The sequence below is a fragment of the Anopheles cruzii genome, chromosome 2 (assembly GCF_943734635.1).
Source record: "Anopheles cruzii chromosome 2, idAnoCruzAS_RS32_06, whole genome shotgun sequence".
Classification (NCBI taxonomy): Eukaryota; Metazoa; Arthropoda; class Insecta; order Diptera; family Culicidae; genus Anopheles; species Anopheles cruzii.
In genome coordinates this window covers 53,154,897-53,177,045 of record NC_069144.1, presented here as the reverse complement: position 1 = coordinate 53,177,045, position 22,149 = coordinate 53,154,897, and the positions used below count along the sequence as shown (strand labels likewise).

Here is a 22,149-nt window from a genome sequence, read left to right as displayed (position 1 = left end):
ACTTCATTTGGGGTCTCTCCAAATTGCAAAAAGTCCACCACAGCGTACCCGGCGGCACCGAACCGACGACGTGCTCTTCGAAAGAGAAAGGTCCATTTAGCGGGAACGAATTTAAGCTTCCGCCAGCGCCAAATGATGAAGGCAGTCGTCGGAAAAGGTCACCATTTAGTGGCACGACGTCGTCTGTTTGCTGCAGCACTGTTCCTCGACTGTTCGGATGGAGCATCACAATGGAAACGTGCAGAAGCGTACTGCAGCCATTGCCAGGGCAGAAAAATGTGAAAAATTCTAGCTGCAACTGCAAACAGCGGAAGAGGAATTTAATTTCCTTATTCGTAACCACAGGCCACGCGAACGCGAACAGCGCCAGGGCGCGCCATCCGCATTTGGGCAGAAGAATTTGATGTGTGAACTGATTTCCGTTGATGAGAATTCTGAACACTACTTCCGCCGCAAGGAAATATCGCCCATTTGCGAAGCCCGTGAAGTAGGTCACGAACATGGAATAGGGGACGCCCTTATTCTAGTGCGTCACGCACCCGAGGATGTTTTGATTGAAAAGGATTCGCGCATTTCCACCGTTCTAAGGAAGCCGGGAATACGGGAACAACCCACCGTTTACGGTAAAGTGAGAGCTTTAGGCCAGAGACTCATTATTGTTTTCACATCGTCCGCATAACGAGCGAGCAAAATTATGCATAATACAAGCACAAATTACTCTGCGTCCGTCCGTAAACGTTATTCGAGGGTTTCCCGTTTCGACAAGTGTTGAACCAAACGACTGGCTTGAGACATTGGTTCCCTCCGTCGTGCCGGGTGCTTCGCAGGGCATAGGGCGAAGTTTCTTATGAGCATTAAAATGGCTGTCATAACGGGTTCGCTGTGTGTTCGACAATACCAGGCGCCCTAAGCACTGCAAATTATCAGCGGAACGCGATCAGAACTTTGCAGCAAAACTGCGCACAAATAACATGAAGAGCTTCTTTCAAGACTGCAAATTACTTTTATTGTCCGTTCGATATGCGTTGTGTCGAGTTGACTATTGTGGGGTGCTTTAAATAAATTTTCTAAACATTCCAAGTACACATGTCGCATGAACTGTTATCAACTTGCTTACGAAATAATTATCAACAACTAGGCGCCTCCATCGATTTTTGTATTCACTGGCCAACAAAGCTGTTCAACAACATTTCGTGCATTAAACGCTGAAAATCTATTCTTCTTCTTATAATGTTTACCATTATCTTAAGCGTACCTAGCACACCCGAAACTTGTTCCTGCATAAGCTGATGGATTGTACGTTAGCGATTTTCTTTTGTACCACCTAGCAAAATACTTATAGAAATCGCGCCCGACTCACACATACGCTGCTAAGCAAACTCTACTCGTCGTCGAAAGAAAAGCATGCATTTCGCTTCGTCGGAGCATTTCGGGGAACGTTTACCTCACATCTATGGATGGAACTGAAGTGGTTTGGTGCTGTCTACATTATACATTTATAAGAGTAGCAAGCGGCAACAAAAAAAAGTCATTTTCGGAATCCATTGCGTCTGAACGATAACGAGGCGACAAGGAACTTTGCGTTAGTTGATTCGTTCGTGTCGATCAACGCGACCCGTCATTGTGCCATTGAGATTGTAAGCCTCCGCCGGCAGCACGTTAAACGTGAAAGCACCACCGCGGGCTTCGACTAGGGGACAAACGAGCTCCGTCGAAAGTTCGTCAACTTTTAACCGACCAACGTGGGAAACCACAGAGTTACAGCCTGACGTGCACGGACGGATCAGCACGTCAAAAGGAAAGCTTTATTGCAAATAGGAGGAAAAATTCAATTGTGCTTGATTGAGCTGTTTACTTGCCCAAGAATGGTTTGCCGGTGAAGTTGTGAAGTATCTGTATGGGTCTTTTGAGTGCAGCAAAAGAAGGCGTATTCTCGACAGCCGGCGATATAAACCATCATGGAGCTGAATGTGCATCTTATGAAGCATTTCACATTTTGAAAGTGGAGAATCAACCCACAATAGCGGCTAACCGAGGTTGGGATACTGAAAGTGCAGTAACTTGTGCCGATCTGCCTATTCTTTTATGGCGAAAACGGCATAAAGCAAACCCATGCTTGTATTATGCAACATAACTTCTACCACTCTTCAATGTACGCCGTTGATGTTGAGTGATTGTTCTTGATAGAAATACGGGTTAGCAAAAAAGTTACTAAACAGAATCCCAAACATTAGTAAACCAACTCCAAACCCAACCACATAATCGCTTCTTGTCTTTCTTGCTTAGGGATGAAAAATGATGACTTACGTCAGCAGAGGATTTATTATCAACGTTTGGATCTTTGACCTAAGAATGTGACCCGATAAATCACGCACATCGCAAACGATGGTTTTCTTTTCGCACAAAGATTCGTTCATTAAATCGAAAGAAGAACCAGTTTGTATCACAAAGGGAAACAGGCAAAAGCCCTCTTCAGACGAGGAGGGAATTAATATTCTTCACGTGAAATTGCATTTTTGATACACATAATATTTATGTGCGTACAGACCCCCTGTAGAGGGTCCGAAAGGGTCCGTTAGTACTGCTGGGGCCTCCCCTTTGCGTACATTGTATGCTCCATGTTGCACGAGATTTTAACGAATTTTCGTACTTCGTATGTCTGCCACGGTGAAGCTGTGAAGCCACTGCCCTCTTATGCTGTCGGCAACATTAGCATAAAAATCACACTCCAAACGGGCAGACAGCTGCAGACCAACGAACGCTGCTGCTCTGCCCGAAACCTCTCTTGCGCATGCAAATGAAAGATAGGAGTAACGGATGGGAAATATTTTTCATCACATTTCACTGCCCCCACACTGCAGCATCCTGTTTTTTGTTCAAGAGGACGAAGTTAAGGGACGCCGTCATAATTTTTCGTCCATCATCCATTCGTCCCTTCCAACACGCCTCGGGGTGGCCAGTGCTTTAAAACATAAAAATATATGACCCTCGGATGGAGGCTACAATATATTTTTATTCCTTGCCAGCCCGGCTTGCTGCGGTTGACCAAAATTCCAAAGCCCGTCGGGGTGAAAAAGTCCCCACAGCACAGCTGCGTAGGATAGGGAATGTTTTAACAGGACACAGACGGACTGCCCTGCCCGATGGGCTGTTATTTCTCCAGTTGTCGAAAAGTTCAGCCTACAGTTGCGAAAACATATGATTAATTGTACACCACTGCAGTAGTTATAGCTAACCAGTAAACGAGTGACAGGTTTGTGAAAAGTGAAAACGAGTGAAAATGAGAAACTTTTACGCCAACACCGAACTCAGGCGGCCCCAGCACTTCCCAGAAGCAGTTCCGATATCCGACTGCAGAGCCCATGTTTCGTCATCATTTATCTTATTTTGCAAAGCAATCCTCTATGCAGAACTAAACTACAATATTTGGATTCGGTATGGGTGGCTCTTCCTTTTTCACGCACTGTTACGCGGCGATGAAAAATGATGATTAGACTTACCCCGAATGCGCTAAACCGTTTCCTTCTCGGGTGCGGGTCGTGTTTGTTCAAGAACACTTCGGACTTGGGCCGAGGCGGCTTCTTAGGTCGCATTATCACACGTGTTTCCTCCCGAATGTCGTCGTCGAGCAGCTTGCTGTCCGACGAGACCGACAGCTGCCGATGGACCCGCTCGTGGTCGCCTACTCGGTTCCAATCTGGAAAAGACAAAAAGGGAGACACATCATTAGAAACCGTGTAGTCACTAAGCGAAATCAATAATGGTTGGAAACGGATGAATATTGATTATCAATTAATTTATGAAGTTTATAATTTTAGCTCATTTTCATGCGGAACAAGTTGTGAAAACGAAAAGTTATGTTGAAGTTATTTTTATTCCATTAGGTAGTTGGTAGGTCCAGTAGTTGAGTAATTGGGCAGAATTTTTAAAACTATCGTTTGGGTTCATTTTCTAGAATTCCCCATTCCTCAATTGATTTCACTTCGGTATTTGGACATTTAGAATATTTTCAGATAGTTTCAATCAAATTTAAACAATTTAAAGTCTTAAGTTTACAAGATTAATTTAAGAAACATGTTAATTATCCTTACTTACTAAACATACTTCGTCCTATTTAATGTATTTCAATTAAAAGATTAAAATGATTTATAAAATCAAAAACTACAATGATATGTTTAATACAAAATAGGGAAAATTATAAAAGCATTGCTTACAGAGTTGCACAGACCGGAATACTTTTGAGTTGATTTGCATTTTTTAGCATATTTTCAACCAATTGATTTATGCTAATGGCTGATCGGATGATACAAATATGCAGCGTAAGCTACTGGGCAGAAAAATGTGTTCATTTATATTGTGGAGTGATAGAGGATTGGCTCGCTACAATATCTTTATTCTACGTATCCCAATGATTGTGAACACATACAAAGAGGTGCACAACTGACGTACGTAGCACAGCGGGATGGCGTGTTTAAGCAATTATCGAAAGTATGGCTAGAAGTATGTACAGACGGACCAGGCCGGGGCCTGCGCCATTCAGTATTGAAGTATCAATTTTCATTTGCCAAACCGCTGTTAGTGTAATGTACTCCGTCGGTGGCAACGCACTCAAACGGATTCCGGTAGTAATCAACTCGAAATAACGATGATTGCGGTATGACAAATTACTTGCTGTGTGCAGCAACGCCGGGACTGAGAAGGTAGACAGGACTTTGTCGAGTTGTGCAAATTGCACGTAGTTAAACACAAGTTTCCAACTTAATGAAACTATAAGTTATACGGTATTGCGTCATAACCGATCGGTGGCAGATGGAAACGGGCGCGTGCTTCGTCTATCATCACCGTAGATGTATCGGAGGACTACTGCTTCCTCTGGAGTCGACTCACTCAAGGAGACGACTCCATCTGTTCAAATATTTGTCTTACAATCTCGCAAGAAACTTACTTAACCAAATTTGTTTGCACTTCCAACTACCGTTAGCACGAAATACGGTGCCCCGCGTGCGGTCTTTTCCCGAAACCCACCACGCCGTTATGGTAACGAGAATGGCAGGATTATCGCCAACACCTCCCTCAATCAACCAACCGCGGAATCGTGGTGCACGTTTCAAAAAGCTTTTCTGCTGCGACATTTGCGGGTCCGCCAGAAGCGCCTGTAATAGGAGCTAAATTCCATTTCGAGCCCTGCGGAAGTGTATTTTCTTGTTCCGCACTTGCAACAGCTCATCTTTATACGAACCGTGAAAATACTTATTCGAAACCAACGTTGGATGGGCGCTGAAAACTAAATCCATGTCGGGAAATCGATCTCAAGAACAGCCTTTTTTGGTAAAAACTCGATCCAAATTGATTTTCGATTTTGGATCGGTTTTCAAATAACAAGGTATCAAATTTACAACCATTTTCCCAAAGAGACATTATACGCATCCGTCCCGAGGGGATCTGATAAGCAAACAACATTTTGTCTTAGGCAGGGTATCAGTTCCATCGTTCCAAATCGGCTTAATGATAAATTGAGTTGCAAATGAGGCATGAAATTATGAACCGAAAGGTAAGTTTCAAACCCACCAACCAAAGAGCTTTCAATGTGAAGCTGGGCTGCAGTTCAGTTGAGTGGAGTCCTGCATTGAGGGCACTGAGTGGGAAACGGGCAACGAATCGCCATAAACCGCACCAACCGAAAACCACCGAAACCCATAAATCACAGCTTAGCATCGGCACGAACCTCGTGCGGCAGTGAACCCCGGCGCGGTGTAGACGAAACTTTCGCACAACCAAAAAACTTTCAACAGGAATCAATTTTACTGCCCATTTAGCATCAAATATCCCCCGATCCGGGTGTGTGTCGCAAAAGGATCCATCCACGCATCCTCAATAAATTTCCATTACCGTGGATTATTGATTAATTTTTAATGCCAGCCCGGCACTTTTCGAGCTCCGTTATGCAAACCAAGCTGGCCAACACGCCGGCACGATGGTGTCCTCCTAATGGACCGTGAGCGCTCGGTATGGTTTCCGAGTGCGCGGGGCCGTGTGAAGTAATTCTTGCTTTTAACAGGAAGTTGGACAGAAATAATTTGCCATCGTTTGCCGGGGATAATGTTATTGATATTGCAATCCTATTGCTTTCCGAAGTATGATGGAAGACGTTAGCGAACGCGAACTGCCGAGGAGCAGCAACGTTCAATGTCAATGTTCAATAAAATGCTGATCGAACCGTTGTACGGATGTAAGGCGCTGCCACGCGCCCGAGAAAAAGTAAAGTTCCAAACATTAAATTACGATCCATTCAATAGAAATCCGCGTCCCGGGACCACGTGTACGCGGCCGTCTTCTGGTGCGCCGAAAGCAGAATCGAACGGTGAATGGAACCCGTGGCATTCCTCGCTTCCCACCAGCAAAATTAATGAGCTGCAAATGCAAAGAAGAACCGTCGGATGGCAAATTCCTCGATTGGCTCTCTCTGTTTTGCCGGTGACGGAGAAGTGTATTAATTGTGCTGCCAGAAGCTGGCCCCATTGACCTACTTTTCTGCCTTCAAGGAAATGGCAATACAGCACGACAGGGAAGCAAGCGAGACCGGAAGCCCGTGACCGTGGCGAAACGTTTTATCCCGGGCAAAGAAATGAGCCTTTTCTCGGTAATCGTCCCCGAATGTGTCCGGCGGGAAATAAAACAGTAGCGCCCGGGTGGGAGAGTGCAAAAGACTCTTTTAAGTATACCAATAAAAACAGGACCGAAGCTCCCTGGACCGCCTGGAAGATTGGGGCCCTTTTTTTGTTGTATTTTAAAAGTTTGCAGACCATTTTACCACGGACCACGAAAAGCATCCCCTGGACGAGGCAGGGCTCCCAACAGCAGCATCTGTTACCATATGGCGATAATTTTTTAAGCCATTTTCAGCGCATTTTCTTTCAAACGGGGTTCGTTTCGTTCTTCTTTCTTTTTGGGAAAAATATATACTTTTACCTTTAAATCTACGTAAAGCGTTCGCTGCGGTTCACTTAACACAAAACTATCATGCCAACGTATAAGTAATAAGTAAATAGGTAAACTTTCGCAAAATAACCGGTGGGACGGTCCCGATGAAATTAAATAATAAACACGCAAATAGAGAGAATATTGAAGAAAGAACGTGCAAACAACGTGCAAACAGATTGCAATTATTTTTGATCCATTGTTTTGAAAATAAGGAAAATAATTTCACTCTTAGCACAATAACTCCCAAACTTATGAGAAGAATATGATTAAATTTAAATAGCTTTCTTTTGACGGTTACTACTAACTCAAATAGAAATATAACTCATGGGTTGTTAGACCCGGGACAACCCATGAATTATATTTCTTGATTCGCAGAAATAGAAGTGTAAAGTAAAGTAATTAAAATATTGCAAGTAAACCTGTCTCTACCACACAAAAGTTAAACTCTCCTAATGGGCTGTCTTTTTGCACAAAAGTCCAAATACACAAAAAACTAATTTCTCCACACACACAAAATAAAGGGCGGAAACCAATCAAATCTAGCGCATATTGCACACCTGCCCCTGAATGGGGCGAAAATATGCCACAATTTAGAAAACCAAACGGCCGAGAAGAACATATTCCGTAAAAACAGCTCCGCTTGCCGTTGGACGCGAGGACGGCGGAACCCTACGATTGGATCCCGGATATACCAGCTTTTGCCAGCTGTGTTTTTGTTTTGTTTTATAACCTTCCAATCCCAGGATGAACCAATCGGTCTTGCTCTCTAATGACAGGGTGTCCCACCGTCGGCCGGAATGCGGTGAGGGGTTCCGTAAAGTGCTGTAAAAAGTAATGGTCATTCGAAATGATCCTTCCGGTCCCTCGGCTACGGGCGACCCATCACCGGGCCGGGCAGGGCCGGACATTTGGGGCCACGGCCACGGTCTGACGATTGAAGCCGTTATGTGGTTTTTCCATTTCGGCCCCATCCGTCCGGCGGGCGGTCGGTGGGTGGGTTGGTGGGCCTCTGTTGCATGAGCTGACTATCATCTTCACACGTCATTCTCAATGGTTCGCGCCTCGCCCCGTCCAAGTGCCCGTTTCCGGCCCATAGAGCATTCCCTATGGTTGACCATTCACTCATTTCACTCATCCACCGTCCGTGAGTGGTGGTGGTGAACGACGATCGGTTAGATCCCTGTCACCTCCACTACAAGGACACCAAGACGCACACACTTCGCGGTCGGAGGGCCACAAGAACATTGGGCCCGTCACAGAGGGCATGTGAGGAATCGCTCTCCGGTAGCAGTCGGCGGTAGACACAGTGGTCTGCGGTAGTGGATCCCTTTTCGGAGTCCCACAAAGGACGACGCAAGAGTCCTCTTTTGTGGGTACACGATTTTTTCCCGTTGCTTTTTGGCAAAACGTCAACAATTTTCGGCTGCGACGTTGCCTTGGCGGCGTCATTGGCCACCGGACCGCAAAGTGGCGAGACACGATTCACAGTCCGGTGCGTTGCCTAACGAAGGGCGAATGATTTGCCGCCATGCGAAATCCTTCTTATCCTCGTCGTTCGTGTACGGAGAGATTTTATTTCTCGAGATGTTTTGTGCCTTAATTTGCGCTACTATTTGGTAGATTACACACCCAAAAAGGGAGTTTAATTTCGTGTGGGCTAAAACTATTGGCTGCACACTGCTAGCGGCTTAAAGTCTTCCTGTGGTATGAAAGCGATTGCCACCGGCGATGTTCGGTTTCCCACGGGTAACCAGAAACATGACGTAATTATGTGCTCGGGTGAATTTTAATTTTCGCTCCAGGTTTCCGGCCATTCTAACAACACTGAACCATGGTGTAGGGTAATTAAGTTAGGAAACGCTGGGCGTTAAAAGTTTGTTTAATGAATTTCATGAATAATGAATGCGAATTTCACTTTAGTACAATCCCCTTTTTTGCTGCATTTTACTCGACTTGTTCAAGAATTTAGGATATGATAGATGCTTGTTGCTTAAAATCGAACTAAGGATCCCGAAGAAGATCACACAAAAAACGGATTGTTGCTGTAATATTGATTTTCTTGTAAATGGCTGTCAGAAAAACCAATCTCGCTGTAAAGTTCCCTTCTTGTGACCTTCTTCTGCTAACCAAATGTTAGCTCGAGTGAGCGACTAAGAAGCAGCAGAAATGCTTCAAAATATTGCGCAAAAAAGGGCAAAACTTGGCCCAACATGTGCACGAACCGTTCACCACCGCCATCATCTTCCAGGATCATCGGCAGTAGCAGCTGGCTGGTTCGCGCGCGAAGCCACTACTCGGCTGCGACGGAACATGCTGCGAAAGCTTCCCCGAAGTGAAGGGAATCTCAACAATCGCGCCCTTTACCAAAAAAAGAAGCCCACATACGCGCCCAGCGCATTGTTCTATTTAAGGAACGACCTGGCACCACTCAGCTTCGCGCTCTGTGAGGGTCCCGGGTCTCCGCGTACATAAAATTTTCTTTTAAAACGTAATAACGTTACGATGACTTGTTGAAGCCCGCTGCAGGTTGGGTGCGTCGTCGTTAAAGGCGAAAGTTTCGAGCCTCGTAACGGAAATGAGAATGATTTATTCATACAAATTGTTTCGGTACGCCCCGGAGCTGAAAGCCACGGCGCATTGACTGTGGGACTGTGTGTGTGTTCGATGCAGCTTCCGCCTTCTAATGGGCAGGAGGATTTTTCGCTCGCGCCTTGTAACGAAAAGAAACGAATGAGTAACGTAAAAAACGAATATATTTAACCAACGTGCTACCATATGGGGCGGCGGTGCTTCAGAAAATCCGTGGTTCCGGTAAGATCCGCAAAGTGGTGCGCTCTTGTGGGTCGTCGTGTCATGATTTATTTAATTTTTTCAAAACACACCACTCGGGCGAGGCCAAAAAGGTTTGCCCACCGACCCCTAATTTGCATGGAAAATTCATCCATGGCGGAAATGAGTGGCCCACGCAAGGAGATGAATCTCTGCGTCAAGAAGTGGGTCACTAATGTTTCCAGCTTCCTCTACTCTGTAGGTGCGCTCCTGCGACGCGTCGATTGTTCCTGCTGTTTTCACAGCACAGTTTTTGTTCCTGTTTTGAAAATGTGCCTGTGTGTGTAAGCTCGAAGTGCTCCACTTCCAACACCATTGTGCGGAGGAGTGTGTTTTACAATCCACGCTTCGCGCTAAAGAACTGTTTGCGCGCTTGCATAACATCCCGATGGCGTCAGTGGAACGTCTCGTGGCACGAATTTTGTGACATTTTATTGCACTCCAGACCGGCAGCCGTGGCTCCAGACCTCGCCTGGCACGGGCCGGCTGGCCCAGAGCCATGGCACTGGGGCGTCGTCTGACGCTGTCGGTGCACGGTAATACACGGCGTCGGTGCCCGGAACCGGAAGCAGCAACGTGGCGGAAACGTCTGACTGAGGCGCGACGACGCGCGGCACGCTGGATAGTGTTTCTGTGTTTCTTTTTTCCGCCTTTTTCCGTTTCGCCTGCAGTTGTTATCCTTTTCCATTACGCGCGCGCTCAGTCGAATGCATCCTGCCGGGTCGGCCACTTCCGGTGGGAAGGCACATTGGGCTGCGGTGCGCGCGCGCTTATGCAAATGCGTGTGTAACAATCTTTGCGCACAATGAGGCAACCGCTGGTTATTCCCACACCCAGCCCCGGGAGGGCCACGGAGCAGTTCGCGATATGCGCTTTCCGCGCGTTTCTTATGGCCCCGGGTGGTTGCTCGTCTCGGGGCGATATAACGGGTGCAGAGAGCAAGAGCATTTTCCGTTTTCACTCCCTGGCCGCGGGTGCGCTGATACTAAAAGAGTTGCTTTATTGCCAGCCAAGATAGGGACCGCTGCTGCGGTGCGGTGGCCAACGAGCACAAATGTCAGCCTGACTTGAAAAGTGCAAAGGAGCGAGCAACAGAAAGAAAATGAGTTCAACCATCCTTTTTTGTATAGTAAAGAAAAGATACCTTTCCTGCAATTAACATGGAGTTTTTATTGAGCATTTAAGCATGCAATTGATGGGTAAACCATTAAAAATTCAAAAGACTTGAGATAAGCAACAGGGAACGCGCTTATCAATCGTTAAGGAAAATCGTCGGTTTGCAAATCTGCTTCTCCGTGCATCTCCGATGCCAGTGCCGTCAAAAAAAGAAAACCTATACCAGGATGACGCGGCGCCGGTTTTAATTTTGCACGAGCACATCCCGTGAAGATGTGGGTCGTAAAGTAGCCTGATGTACGGTTCTTTGCATACGCTTTTTTAGAGCTGTAGAGATTTTTTTTCTCAGTCTCAATGTTCGTCGAAAAATGGAACGAAAACGGTTTGCTTTGGTGTGGCCGTATCCTGACCGAACGGAGGTTCGCGGATTATGGACCTCCTGGTTTTAGTGTGGAAGTGGTAGTTTTAGGAATAAAGAGCGAACGAGAACCGTGAGAAGTTATTGCTCAGTATCATAAACATGCACGCCAATGTTTGACTAGCAAAATTTTTTTGGTCAACTAGCCGAAGTTAGTACTCAATTCCACCAATCAGTTGCTTAATAATCCTACCCTGGAATATATTACTCCGCCATTGGCTGGTACCCGGTAGCTATCAATCAAATTGCCCAATCGGAAACTGTTTGTGGCAGGTTGCTGAGATGTTGTACCCAAAATCTGCCGGCAAACCTTGTGACCTTCTGGCTATTTCCGGCACCTCTTGACCGCTGCTGTTGCGTCTAATGCCGATAACATGTTTAGTTCGATGTTGCTGAATTTATTAAACGTGTAATCACATTTGCATGCCTATCTACACTCCAAACATCTTCCAACGTACGGGTCGGTGGTCACATCACGCTAATGGGGTGAACTATTAAAACCAGCTACCCCGAGTCACGACACCACGACGGCCGACTGACTTTAGTCCCCGATAGTGGTGGCTGCCGAAAAAAGTGTCGTACCGGGCTCAACAAGCATAAAATTTAACAACCACCGCTCAGAGGTCACCCCGAAAGCCACGTCACCCAAAAATTACCAGACATTAAGGGCCTGAGTTACACGAAAATCGATTGACGGTGGCGCCCAGTCGACCGCCGGTGTCCTGTGGCCACCACCGTGCGAGGTCACGTCCATTCCCTTGGGCGAGAACTGTCGAGAACCGATTGGATCCGTATCGTTCGCTTCAATCTTAACGATGCTTATGACAGCTTAGGCACATACCGCGCACCAGTGGCCGCTCCTGCGGGTAATTTGAAAGAAATGAAAATTTATATTATTGTAATTCGCAGTTGAGCGTACATTGCCGGCATCGACGTCGTTCTGACGTGGTGTGGCCGCCCAAAGACTCTCAGGAGACTCTCGTGCAGGCTCACGGTTAGCTCTTGCGTTGTGTGGCTAACGATGGCCCTCGTTCCGTAAACCATGGTCACGTCTCGGCCAATTGATGGAGACATCATCATAAAGCCAAAGTCCTGCGCACGGGAGGCAAGACGATGTGGTTCGGCTGGAGCCCCGAAGCCGGCAATCCAACTAAAATTCTACATTGTTACGGACACGAAATTGGCCACTGATCCGTTATAATTCAGCAAACGATGAACATAGTACAACACGATAACGATGGGTTGATACGAGGAGGCGCTCAATAATGACGAAGCAACGGTACACGTTTATCCTTCTAAGTAATAATGGCCGAAAGCTGCTGATCTTTCCAGGTCAACGACCGATGACTTGCATCTCCCACCGGGTAGCCAACGTGTTGGAAAACCGAAAAACGGCAATGTTCTATATTTTGTTTCATTTATAAAGATCCACATAAAGTTGGTCATTTATTTGAAAAGTAAACGTAAAGGTGTAATTTAAAATAATTCCTAGAATGCGTAAACTTATTAAGAATTATAGTTCATGGGAAAGAAAAATAAAGATAAAATACGGAGATCTGTCCAACTGCGTGGTACAAAACTAGGAATAAGTTGGGGATAAACTAAAGCTAAAACTAAATCGATAATTGGAAGATAACTTGCTTATGTCGCTCCTGACTCAAGAGCATCCCTTCCCCTATCGCACCCGGCAAGGCGTTCGGGGGGCATTCTTATCCACCCCGACTCAACTCTCACGGGAATACACATTCCCGTACATAACCCAACCCGGTTCTGTCTCCGGTTCGTTTTGATTGCGGACCAGGTACAGTAGGAAACATTTCACTGATTAGATTATGCTCGACTTAGCACTACACCCGCAGAATCCCCACACCCTGACACACCTTTGGCCACCGGTGCATCGGAATCCGAAATCAATTCAATTGAGTGATCGATTCCTGTGGGAGCTTGAGCCCCAGTGAAAGTTACCCACAAATTCGACGGCCCAAAGGTTTACCAGCGCGGAAGGTATTTTCTGGGCAGAAGTATTTGCCTGGCTCGAAATTCCGTTCAGTAAAGTCACGGGGACCGGGGAATAGCATGGATGTTCTTCACGAACACTGTATACAAGGGGGATTTAACAACACGACATGGGAAAAAAGACTTTTGTCTATTACTGCTATAAAATTGAATTTGAGAAACTGAACCCATCACTCAAGCGGTTAGGTGGGCGCACGCGTACCGAAACCTCGGCTCGCCATATCCCCTCGCAGGCATGTCCCTTGGGCCGAATGCGAATCGATTCACCGGGGCTCCGGGGCTGCCAATATTCGATTTTCATTTCTTTGCCGCGGCGCGTGCTGTGCCAAATTCGGGATTGGCAAAAGCGGAGCGTTCGTTCGTCGTCTGGGTCGTCTGATGTATGGGACCGACGATGTAGCATATTTTACGGGTGCCCAAAGTTGGCCCTCTAGCATGTCACAACCAATCACGACCTTGTTTTGTTGGCTCTTCGTAAATGACGTGTCAAAAAGAATGCGTATTAATAAACATTGATCCGATGAATGACGCGGCTCAGTCATTTTCCAAATCTGATATTTTTATTAAGTTTCGTTTGTTTTATTAAACGAATACAGGAGTGGTATGATTTTTTTATTGTACTTTTACTCGGTGCTGTTGTTCCTAATTAATACAACAGCCTACAACTTTTAGATCACAACAGAACAACAAAAGAGCAACGATAGAAAATTGAAACGAGCACTTCATCATTTTGAACCCCTTATGCTAGAGCCGGGAAATAACACTTGGCACAAGAAGTAATGATAAAGTTTGCGACACCAGCAAGGAGTAGAAGTTCTGATATAATCTTACCCCGTTGGCCCGTTCAAGAAAGTGCGACCATTAAGTTTAGCAGTCGGACGAAGCTAAATCCATTAGCATAAGACGGTGCCCGCGACATGGAAAGGTGTAACTTTTCGCTTACAGTCAGATGAAAGCAAAACACGGTCGTGCCGAGCCGAAGCCTAGTGCCGTCGCACTAACTTACCATCAGCTCGCTGACTTATGATGTTACACAATGTTCCCGAGCCCGAGCCTGAAAGCGCCAAGGCCATGGCACGAGATTATTTACTACTTATAGAACAACTTTCTTCTGGCAAAAAGCTGAGACACCACTGATCGGGGACCAGCAGCAGGCAGGTAGTGTAGCAAAACGGCACGGTTTGTTAGTTTCTCAAGTACGCTTGAAACGAAGTCAGAGAAAAGGTGATTGTGTCCCCCCGTTGGTCGGTGGATGCAACTGTTCCAAAGAAAGAAAAGTGGCAAAAGTAGGAAAATAATTGAAAAATTTGATCCCTGGCCACGGACCACTGGCCTTAAAGAGAAGCCCCTATCAAACGGTCCTTTATTCAGCAAGGCACGACGAAATGGGGTGCTTCCGGAGAGCCGCCGAATGGTGTAGCGAACAGCTTCAGATATTCATTACATGCCGGCTGGAAAATTACATTTGGAGCTCTGTCGTGCCGACCTGAAGTTCCACAGAGCTTAAGATGGGCCCGTTTGTTGACGAAGGAAAAAATAGAAGACATCTTCGGAAAACATAAAACCAGTCTAGACCGATTTTATGCCGCCCACCACCGAATTGGGGGTCTGCGGACAGCAAACATCGTGTGCTCGAATTTGCGCCACACTCCGAGTCGTCATTCGTGTGCGCGCGAAGGTATTTTTCCGATTCTGTGCTCATTTCGTCCACTTTCCCCGAAGACGGAAGAAAAATGTCTATTTAACGAGTCTGCCCATTGCGTGTCCTTTGGCGCGAACGTATTTCCGGAGAGGAGTTTTCGGTGCCGCGTGGCGCTCCCGGGACGAGTGGGCGAATTTTTGTGCCAACTTTTCGCGAAACCGACCTTCGATGCGATTAGAAAGCAGCCGAGTGTACGCGGAGGTGGCGCATTTTTCTGTTCCGCCAGACGACGTGCGGTGGGTTCCCCCATTGGGAGTCGGCCGTGTACACGTTCTGGCACGTGTTTTTCGGCGAAAACTTTATCCGATTCACGACACTGCGACTTTTGGTGGCGGCGGAGGCGGCCAAACTTTCGGGCAGCCGGATGCCCGGCACACCGACGCGACGTGCTCTCGGACGAGGACGAGCGAATTGGTAGAAAATTCCAATCCAAAAGCGGGTTCGAGCAGCGGCAATAAGCAATAATGGCGCACGGAGTTGCAGCGTCTCATTTACTAAGTGAATGTTAGTTTAAATGGCCGATCGGTAACTGAAATAAATGGCCAACTAATGGAACGGCCCTGACGGGACACCATTTGGTAACGAGCAAAACATTAAACCAAATCACCCAGCGCAGCAGCACGGATCACGGCCCATTAGCGACAATTAGACGAATGTAAATATGCTTTTAATCTAAAGAAATTACTAATGTTAGTAAATGTTCAACATTGGGTCCCTTTTGTGGATTACATTTTAAATTATGATTTTCGTTTATAACAAAACGCAAGGATACCGATAAATTTTAATCATAAACATTGCTAACAAATATTACTAACCGAAAAGGGAAAATCAGCGATGATTTGAATCTTCGATAAAGTAAAACAATCGCTAATTCGTTCCAATCAATTATCTCAAACAACCAGGCGCCTCCATCGTCAGGAGTCTTTACTTCCCACCGACGGTGGTTAGCTTTTCCTTTGCTAAAACATAATCAATCAGCAACGTGACTGAAGAACAGCGTACCACGGCGATGTAAAACCCTCCAAGTGATTAATTTTAATTTATGGAACAAACAGACATTGACTTACGGCTTAGCCGCTCGAAGTCTTTCTATCGCTCTCTTCATTTGAAGCCATGTTGGCCTTACACAGCGCATAGAACGAAACACGCTCGTGGCTTCCCAAAACCGTGCCGAAATCAGGACGGATTTTCAAGGTTGTTGAGCGAAATCTCTTCCATTCCGGGGCCACAGGTCAACTACGCCATTCGCAGCGTAGCGCACAAAGTTTGCGCGCGAAACGATAAAAGATGTCCTCTGGAAGACTCCCGGCTTGTCCTCCGCAGTTTCGCTCGGCATCAAGCGGATCGGCATCAAAGGAAAATGGGACCATAAAAGTGTGCGGGTTGCCTCTACTTGTTGAGTGGCCGGCCGATGGTCCACGGCCAGTCCACGACACCAAAAGCCAACGTTAGCGCTCGGCTCTGCTCGCCGTTGGTGGAAAGTTGTTCAAAAACAGCCATAAATAAAATTCCACCCAAAACGACTAACCGTAAATCGGCACGCAGAAGCAAAAAAAATCATACCCTGGTCCTGGGCCACCTGGCCGTTTTATGCTGATGCGAGCCCCAAGATGGTATCACTGGCCCAACACTAAACAAATAAAAGTTAGAGAGGTTTAGGCGGCCCATTTAGTGACGCGATAGTCGACTTAACGCTACGCGGCACGATAGAATCCGGTTCCAAGCTGTGTTGGGACACCGAAATGTAACGTTTGGTCAGTAACGCACCTTGGGTGGAGTCGAATGGGAGCCCAAACAGGAGACTTTAAAACAAAACACCGAAGATTCGTGGTGGCCACTGGGGCAGTGGAAGTGTTTGGGCCGGTCAGGTAAAAGCAAGTAACCACTAAACGCTTTATGCTAATATTCACCCATTAACTGGTTAACGACACTTTTTAACTGCTTTATCAATGCTGTTAAAACGTTGAAGGACAATAATGTAAGGATGCCGAAAAAGAGGGAATAAGGTTCTACTAAGGTATTACCTTGTGAATTCGAATGGTTGCTTTCGGCCATTTTCGTTGCCCGTGCCTTCGATTGCGCAACGGAACCGGATCCGGCGAGGCGAGACATTGCTAACGACGAGGGAAAATCGCGATAAACGGACTGTAATTAATTCACTTCGAGCAATGTTTTGCTTGTTTAATTATGTTTTGAGCAGGTGTCTAAAACCGGGAAAACAATGCGTTCGTTTCTAAACACTTGCACTTTGTCACAATGTTAATTGTTTAGAGCGGAAAGCCTTCAAACGCAGCACGATCCGAACACTCGGTTCCCGGTTATGTTTTCGTCGATGGGGCTCTTCAGCCAGAGCTAAGAGTAACGAAGCAAGGAACCGATGGAATCCTAAACCGCAGACGACGGGACTGCCAGACGCCCTGGTGGGCCACACTACTTACTACTCGATGGCGGGCCTGTTGTGACTCACACACACGGATCGGGCCCGACGATCGGAATGAAATATTGTCACCCATTCGCTTTCATTAGATTCTGTTACGTCATGGCCGCCGTGTCGTTGTCAGGACCGACCGACCGAAGAAGCAAGGATGAAGCACTTTCTCACCCTTTTTTCGCCATATTTCTTGGGCCGACAGTCCAGGGCAAACTTCTCCGCACGAGCCAACCCGGGCGGGCGCAGTCGTGGCCAGAAGATTGCTGTTTACGGTCGCGGACCGGGGCGCGATAAAGTTATGTGGCTCGGACCATAATCATAAATTTATTTGCTCGGATAAAAATATCCAAAGCAAAGAGGCAAACCCACGGCGACGACGACGGCGATGACGGCGGTGGCGTCGTCGTTTGGCCATTATCGACTGAGAGCCCGCCCCGGCGAGCCAGAGGACGAAACACAGGCCGACTATCGAATGACTTTCGTTGGCACCGGTCACACAGCCAGCCAGCCAGCCAGCGAGAGGAACGTTTTGTCGACATGAAAAATCGAACGAAGTGTTCCGGCAGCGACAGCATTACATTTGGGGGAAAATCGATTGACAACGCCGCCGGGCGGTAGAGTCCTTCAGGGATTTGGTGCTCAAGCCCAATGAAACGCAAATGAAGTATCCCAGAGGTCGCACTGGTAATCGATTCTGGTTCAATCTGGTTTCGAAAAGCTGAAACGTCCAACTAAATGATTCAACCTCACTGTCCGTCAATCGAACGTCAGGCAAACGAAGGGCAACATTGACAACTATGACAATGAAATTATAGTTGTGCAGCAAAATCAATAACAGAGACGACGGCGCGTTCAGTCTCGCAACATTGTTTCAAACATTAGCATGGCACATCGATCTCCATATCAGCATTTAGTCCAAAGAAACATGTCTCAAGACAATTAACAGACTTCTTCAAAAATGCATTGTTTTCCCACTTTATGTGGGAAATGATTGTGTGCACTGTCCGCATACGCCATTGTTTGTCCATTGTTTATTTTTGGAGACACTCCAAGAAGTTGTGCTAACGGGCGCCGGCTAACCTCTGCCGACCAGCCCCGGGATAGCGGCACGGATAGCAAAAGCTGTAAAAACCATTAGCACTCACTTTCTTCATCGGGAGAAAAACATTTTCCCCATCGTCCTTTCGGCAAGGAAACAACGTACAGTTATCCGATTTAAAGGTGTTTGCCCTGGAGGACCCTGCCTGCGAAGGGTTTTTGTTTTGTGGCGAATAGAACGAAAAAGTTCTATAATGTTCCTATCACGATGCGCATCCGTCGGGGTTGCACTGTGCGTGTGATTGGGGACGGAACCCAAAAATGGCTTTGTAAACAGTGACATCGCCAAGGAGTGTGTTTAGCCAAGAAAACAGATTAGTGTGACAGGCTATTTTCTAGAAGGGGGCCGCACTCCGGAGGAAGTTTGCAAGACGACCCCAACGACGATGTATAGATAACATTTCGAACGTGCGATGCGCGGCAAGTTTCCCATTTTCCACACACACAGAAAAAGGGAAGGAACGGGCACCGTCTTTGAAAATTATCTTCGGTAATCCTGCGGCACCGGGAGGGCCACCAAAGCCAAACCGGAAGCAGTGCCGATCCCAGATTCCTGACAGTGAAAGTTTTCCTATACTTTTTTCTTGCGCTTTCGCGAACCCTACCTAAACCTCGGAGCGGCGGAGGACGCTGTCAGCTGAGCTGTCAGTCGGAGCGCATCGAGCAAAGGCGAGTCCTTCGCTTGTGGTGTGACCCTCTGCGTGACTTTGTCTTAGTCGCAGGGCGCGTCAGTACTTACGTTTGCTGTAGGACTTATCGGCCGGGATGTTGCCGTTTGGTTCCAGTCGGTCGAGGTACTCCTCGGATGTGTAACCGTTGAAGGGCACTTTACCGCCACGATTGTGACCATGTCCATGGTGATGGTGATGGTGATGGGGAAGGTGATGATGGTTGTTTTGCTGCGTACCGTCGTCGCTTTCCTCGCGCGATATTGCTGTTTTCAGGTGGAAGGAAGAGAGAATAATAGATGGTATCAGATCACTCAAGAAATATGAACCAAAGTCACGTTCGCACTCCATTAATTTAAATAATAATTAATCTAAACTGAAAATCACGATTACACTTCATTACTTCAAGTGACACGCCACGTTTTTTGCAATCGTTTTAAGAGCTTTGCGTTCACTTTTGCATCATGGAGTTTACACAATTTGCGAGGTTCTTTAAGATTGAAAAAAGGTGCTATAAAAGTTTTAAAGTGAAAATCACATTTCAGTTTGAATACAATTTCATCATCCCCACCTCGCAAGATACCTAGCGAAATAAGAGTTGGTTTAAGGGCATGCGTGAAAGGATCCTTGAGCGGCATGAATGGTCAAATAGACAACAGGAAACAAGGCCCACTCCGGGAAGTCATAAACAAATGCTGGCACCACTGTTGGCAGCAAGACACTTCATCATTTCCACGAACGAGAGGTTGAAAATACTTTAACAAGCTTCTCAAATTAGCGAATGAATGCTGCCTGGGGGTGGCCTATGTTCCTGCCGCGTCCTGCCAGCCGTTTGTCACAGCACAGCACAGCGACGAGTGCCATTGCGAAAAGTGCATGATTAGTCATTTAGCGAGTGGTGGGAAAACATTTCCAGAAACACAGCAAAAGAAAACACGAGCGCCGAGTCCCGAGGGTGTGCGAAAAACGCGGCCCATGCTGATCATTATGGCCGTCAGCCAGCCAGCCAGAACGGCTTTCACAACAAGATGAGCCACACATACACACACACGCACACGACGTGGCAGAAAACTTGGGGCGCACATTGTACTTTTCGTGGGTTTTTCTACGCCCTTTGCGCCCTCTTCCTTAGCTCGTCACTGAACCGCGCGCGTCCCGTGAAGTTTGGTTGATTAATGACACTCTCCGAGCGGTGGTGCAGTAAAGTAAGTACCGCCGCAGTGCCGCCGTGTGGCCAGCGGCGGGTAGGTAGCATTATGTGTTGAGAACGGGCCAAACCTTTTTACGCCCATGGCGTTGTTGGCTGCCGCTCTGTTTATCACTTCGTTATGCGTGAAGAAGGCCCTTCTTTGTGCCCTCTCTTTTTCTGAACTACTGGCATTTGTTTGACAATAAAAAAGCAGGTTCTGAATAGCCCAACTTGATTAGCTAAGGATGCTCTCGAAAAGAAAGTGTAAAGCGCACATTTTTGCAAATGTACAGAGAAGCAGTATATAAATTCTTCGCAAAGCAGAGAGTTTTATACAAATTCCTGTATGTACTACTGTGGCCGAAAAATAACGGGAAACAGTTGTCTTCAACTATCGTGGTTTGGTGCATCATAGATCATAGAAATAGATTTTAATAGAGATGAGATAGATTTAGAAGAATAAGGGAATATTTTTCACTTATTAAGCGAATTTCCGACAGTTTTTGCCCACGGTAGTATATTTGCTATGTACGCTCTTCGTTTTAGTCTAAGAAAAAGTCACAATCATGATCGTTTGTTGGATTCGGTTTACTCCTGGAGAGCACCCGGGAGCTGGCCAAGAGTTCCACCGCTAACGAGCTGCAATTCACCGTGAAATATGCAATCTGCGCCGGAGAACGGAGAAAGCCCTAGGATTCGAAGGTCGAAACTGTCGTCTCATGCAGGGCCCAAGGATCCCAACCGCTTTCCAGGTAACCACCAATGGAAAGCGTACGGCAAGATAAAACTTGGCATTCAGGGATCATGGCGGCCAGGCTTCTCTGTCGCCGTGCACTGCATGAATGAATAATCGTCTCCACGGGCCAATTGGGAATCGCAGCTTTAGAAAAAAAAAACGGTCATGGTCTTGGTCCGCTGACACGAAGAGACGCCCGCCCGGAACAGTGGAGGGCCTCCTCGGCCTCGACTTTCCAGATCACAGTATGATACGGCAGGACCAAGGCCCATAAATTGGCCCCATCGTAGGTAGCATTGCGCCCTGCAGCACTGTCTCCATCCGGCCGGGCCGACGGTCATGATCTGCGGCGCCGTGTGTCCATGATCTTCTGCAAAAACCCGGGGCCCAACTCCGGGCCCCGGGTCAGGTTAATCCTTGGGCGTGACCAGGCGGAAGCCAAAACTAGGTCAATTACTGGCTAACAACCCCGGCGAACGGGTGCCAGAGACTCTTTGGTGTGCTTTGCCGAGTCATCAGCAAACGCCGTCTACCGGTTGGCCACAGACTCCGGGGCGAGGGCAGATCCCTTGCGACCGACGTTGGCAGCTGTTTGGTACGGGGCTGTATTGGGTTGATGGAAATTTAAATTTAAATGGATTTACGCCATGTTGCGGCCGTACCACGTCGGCGTTGGAAGCCGTGCAGGAAGCTCTGCAGGTGCTTCCACCAGACCACCAGAGAAAAAGAGCGAGCGATAACGAGAAAGCGAGAGAGACAGAGAAAGGAAGAGAGAGAGAGAGTGACACACAAAAATTTCCCGGTCTGTGTAACCCGATTCTAGTCACAGTCGCCCATTAGCCTGGTTCGGTACGCTGTGTGTGTGGTGATAAAGGCGGTCCTGGTTCTCTGTGTATGAAGTTCATTTTCAACACTTCACTGGTCCTTGACACAGAAACCGGCCAGCAGCCAGCGTATCCAGGTTG

The 22,149-nt window shown here is 47.0% G+C and overlaps 1 protein-coding gene across 1 annotated transcript in view; it reads right to left on the bottom strand.

Annotated features, from left to right (window-relative positions):
- Positions 1–22,149, bottom strand: part of LOC128268455 (cyclin-dependent kinase 14) — a 78,793-nt gene that overhangs the window by 16,928 nt on the left and 39,716 nt on the right. The window contains exons 3-4 of the mRNA XM_053005557.1: positions 19,331–19,525; positions 3,501–3,697 (exon numbers count right to left, since the gene is read on the bottom strand). Of these exons, the coding sequence (XP_052861517.1) occupies positions 3,501–3,697; positions 19,331–19,525 (392 nt within the window). The remainder of the gene's footprint in view (positions 1–3,500; positions 3,698–19,330; positions 19,526–22,149) is intronic.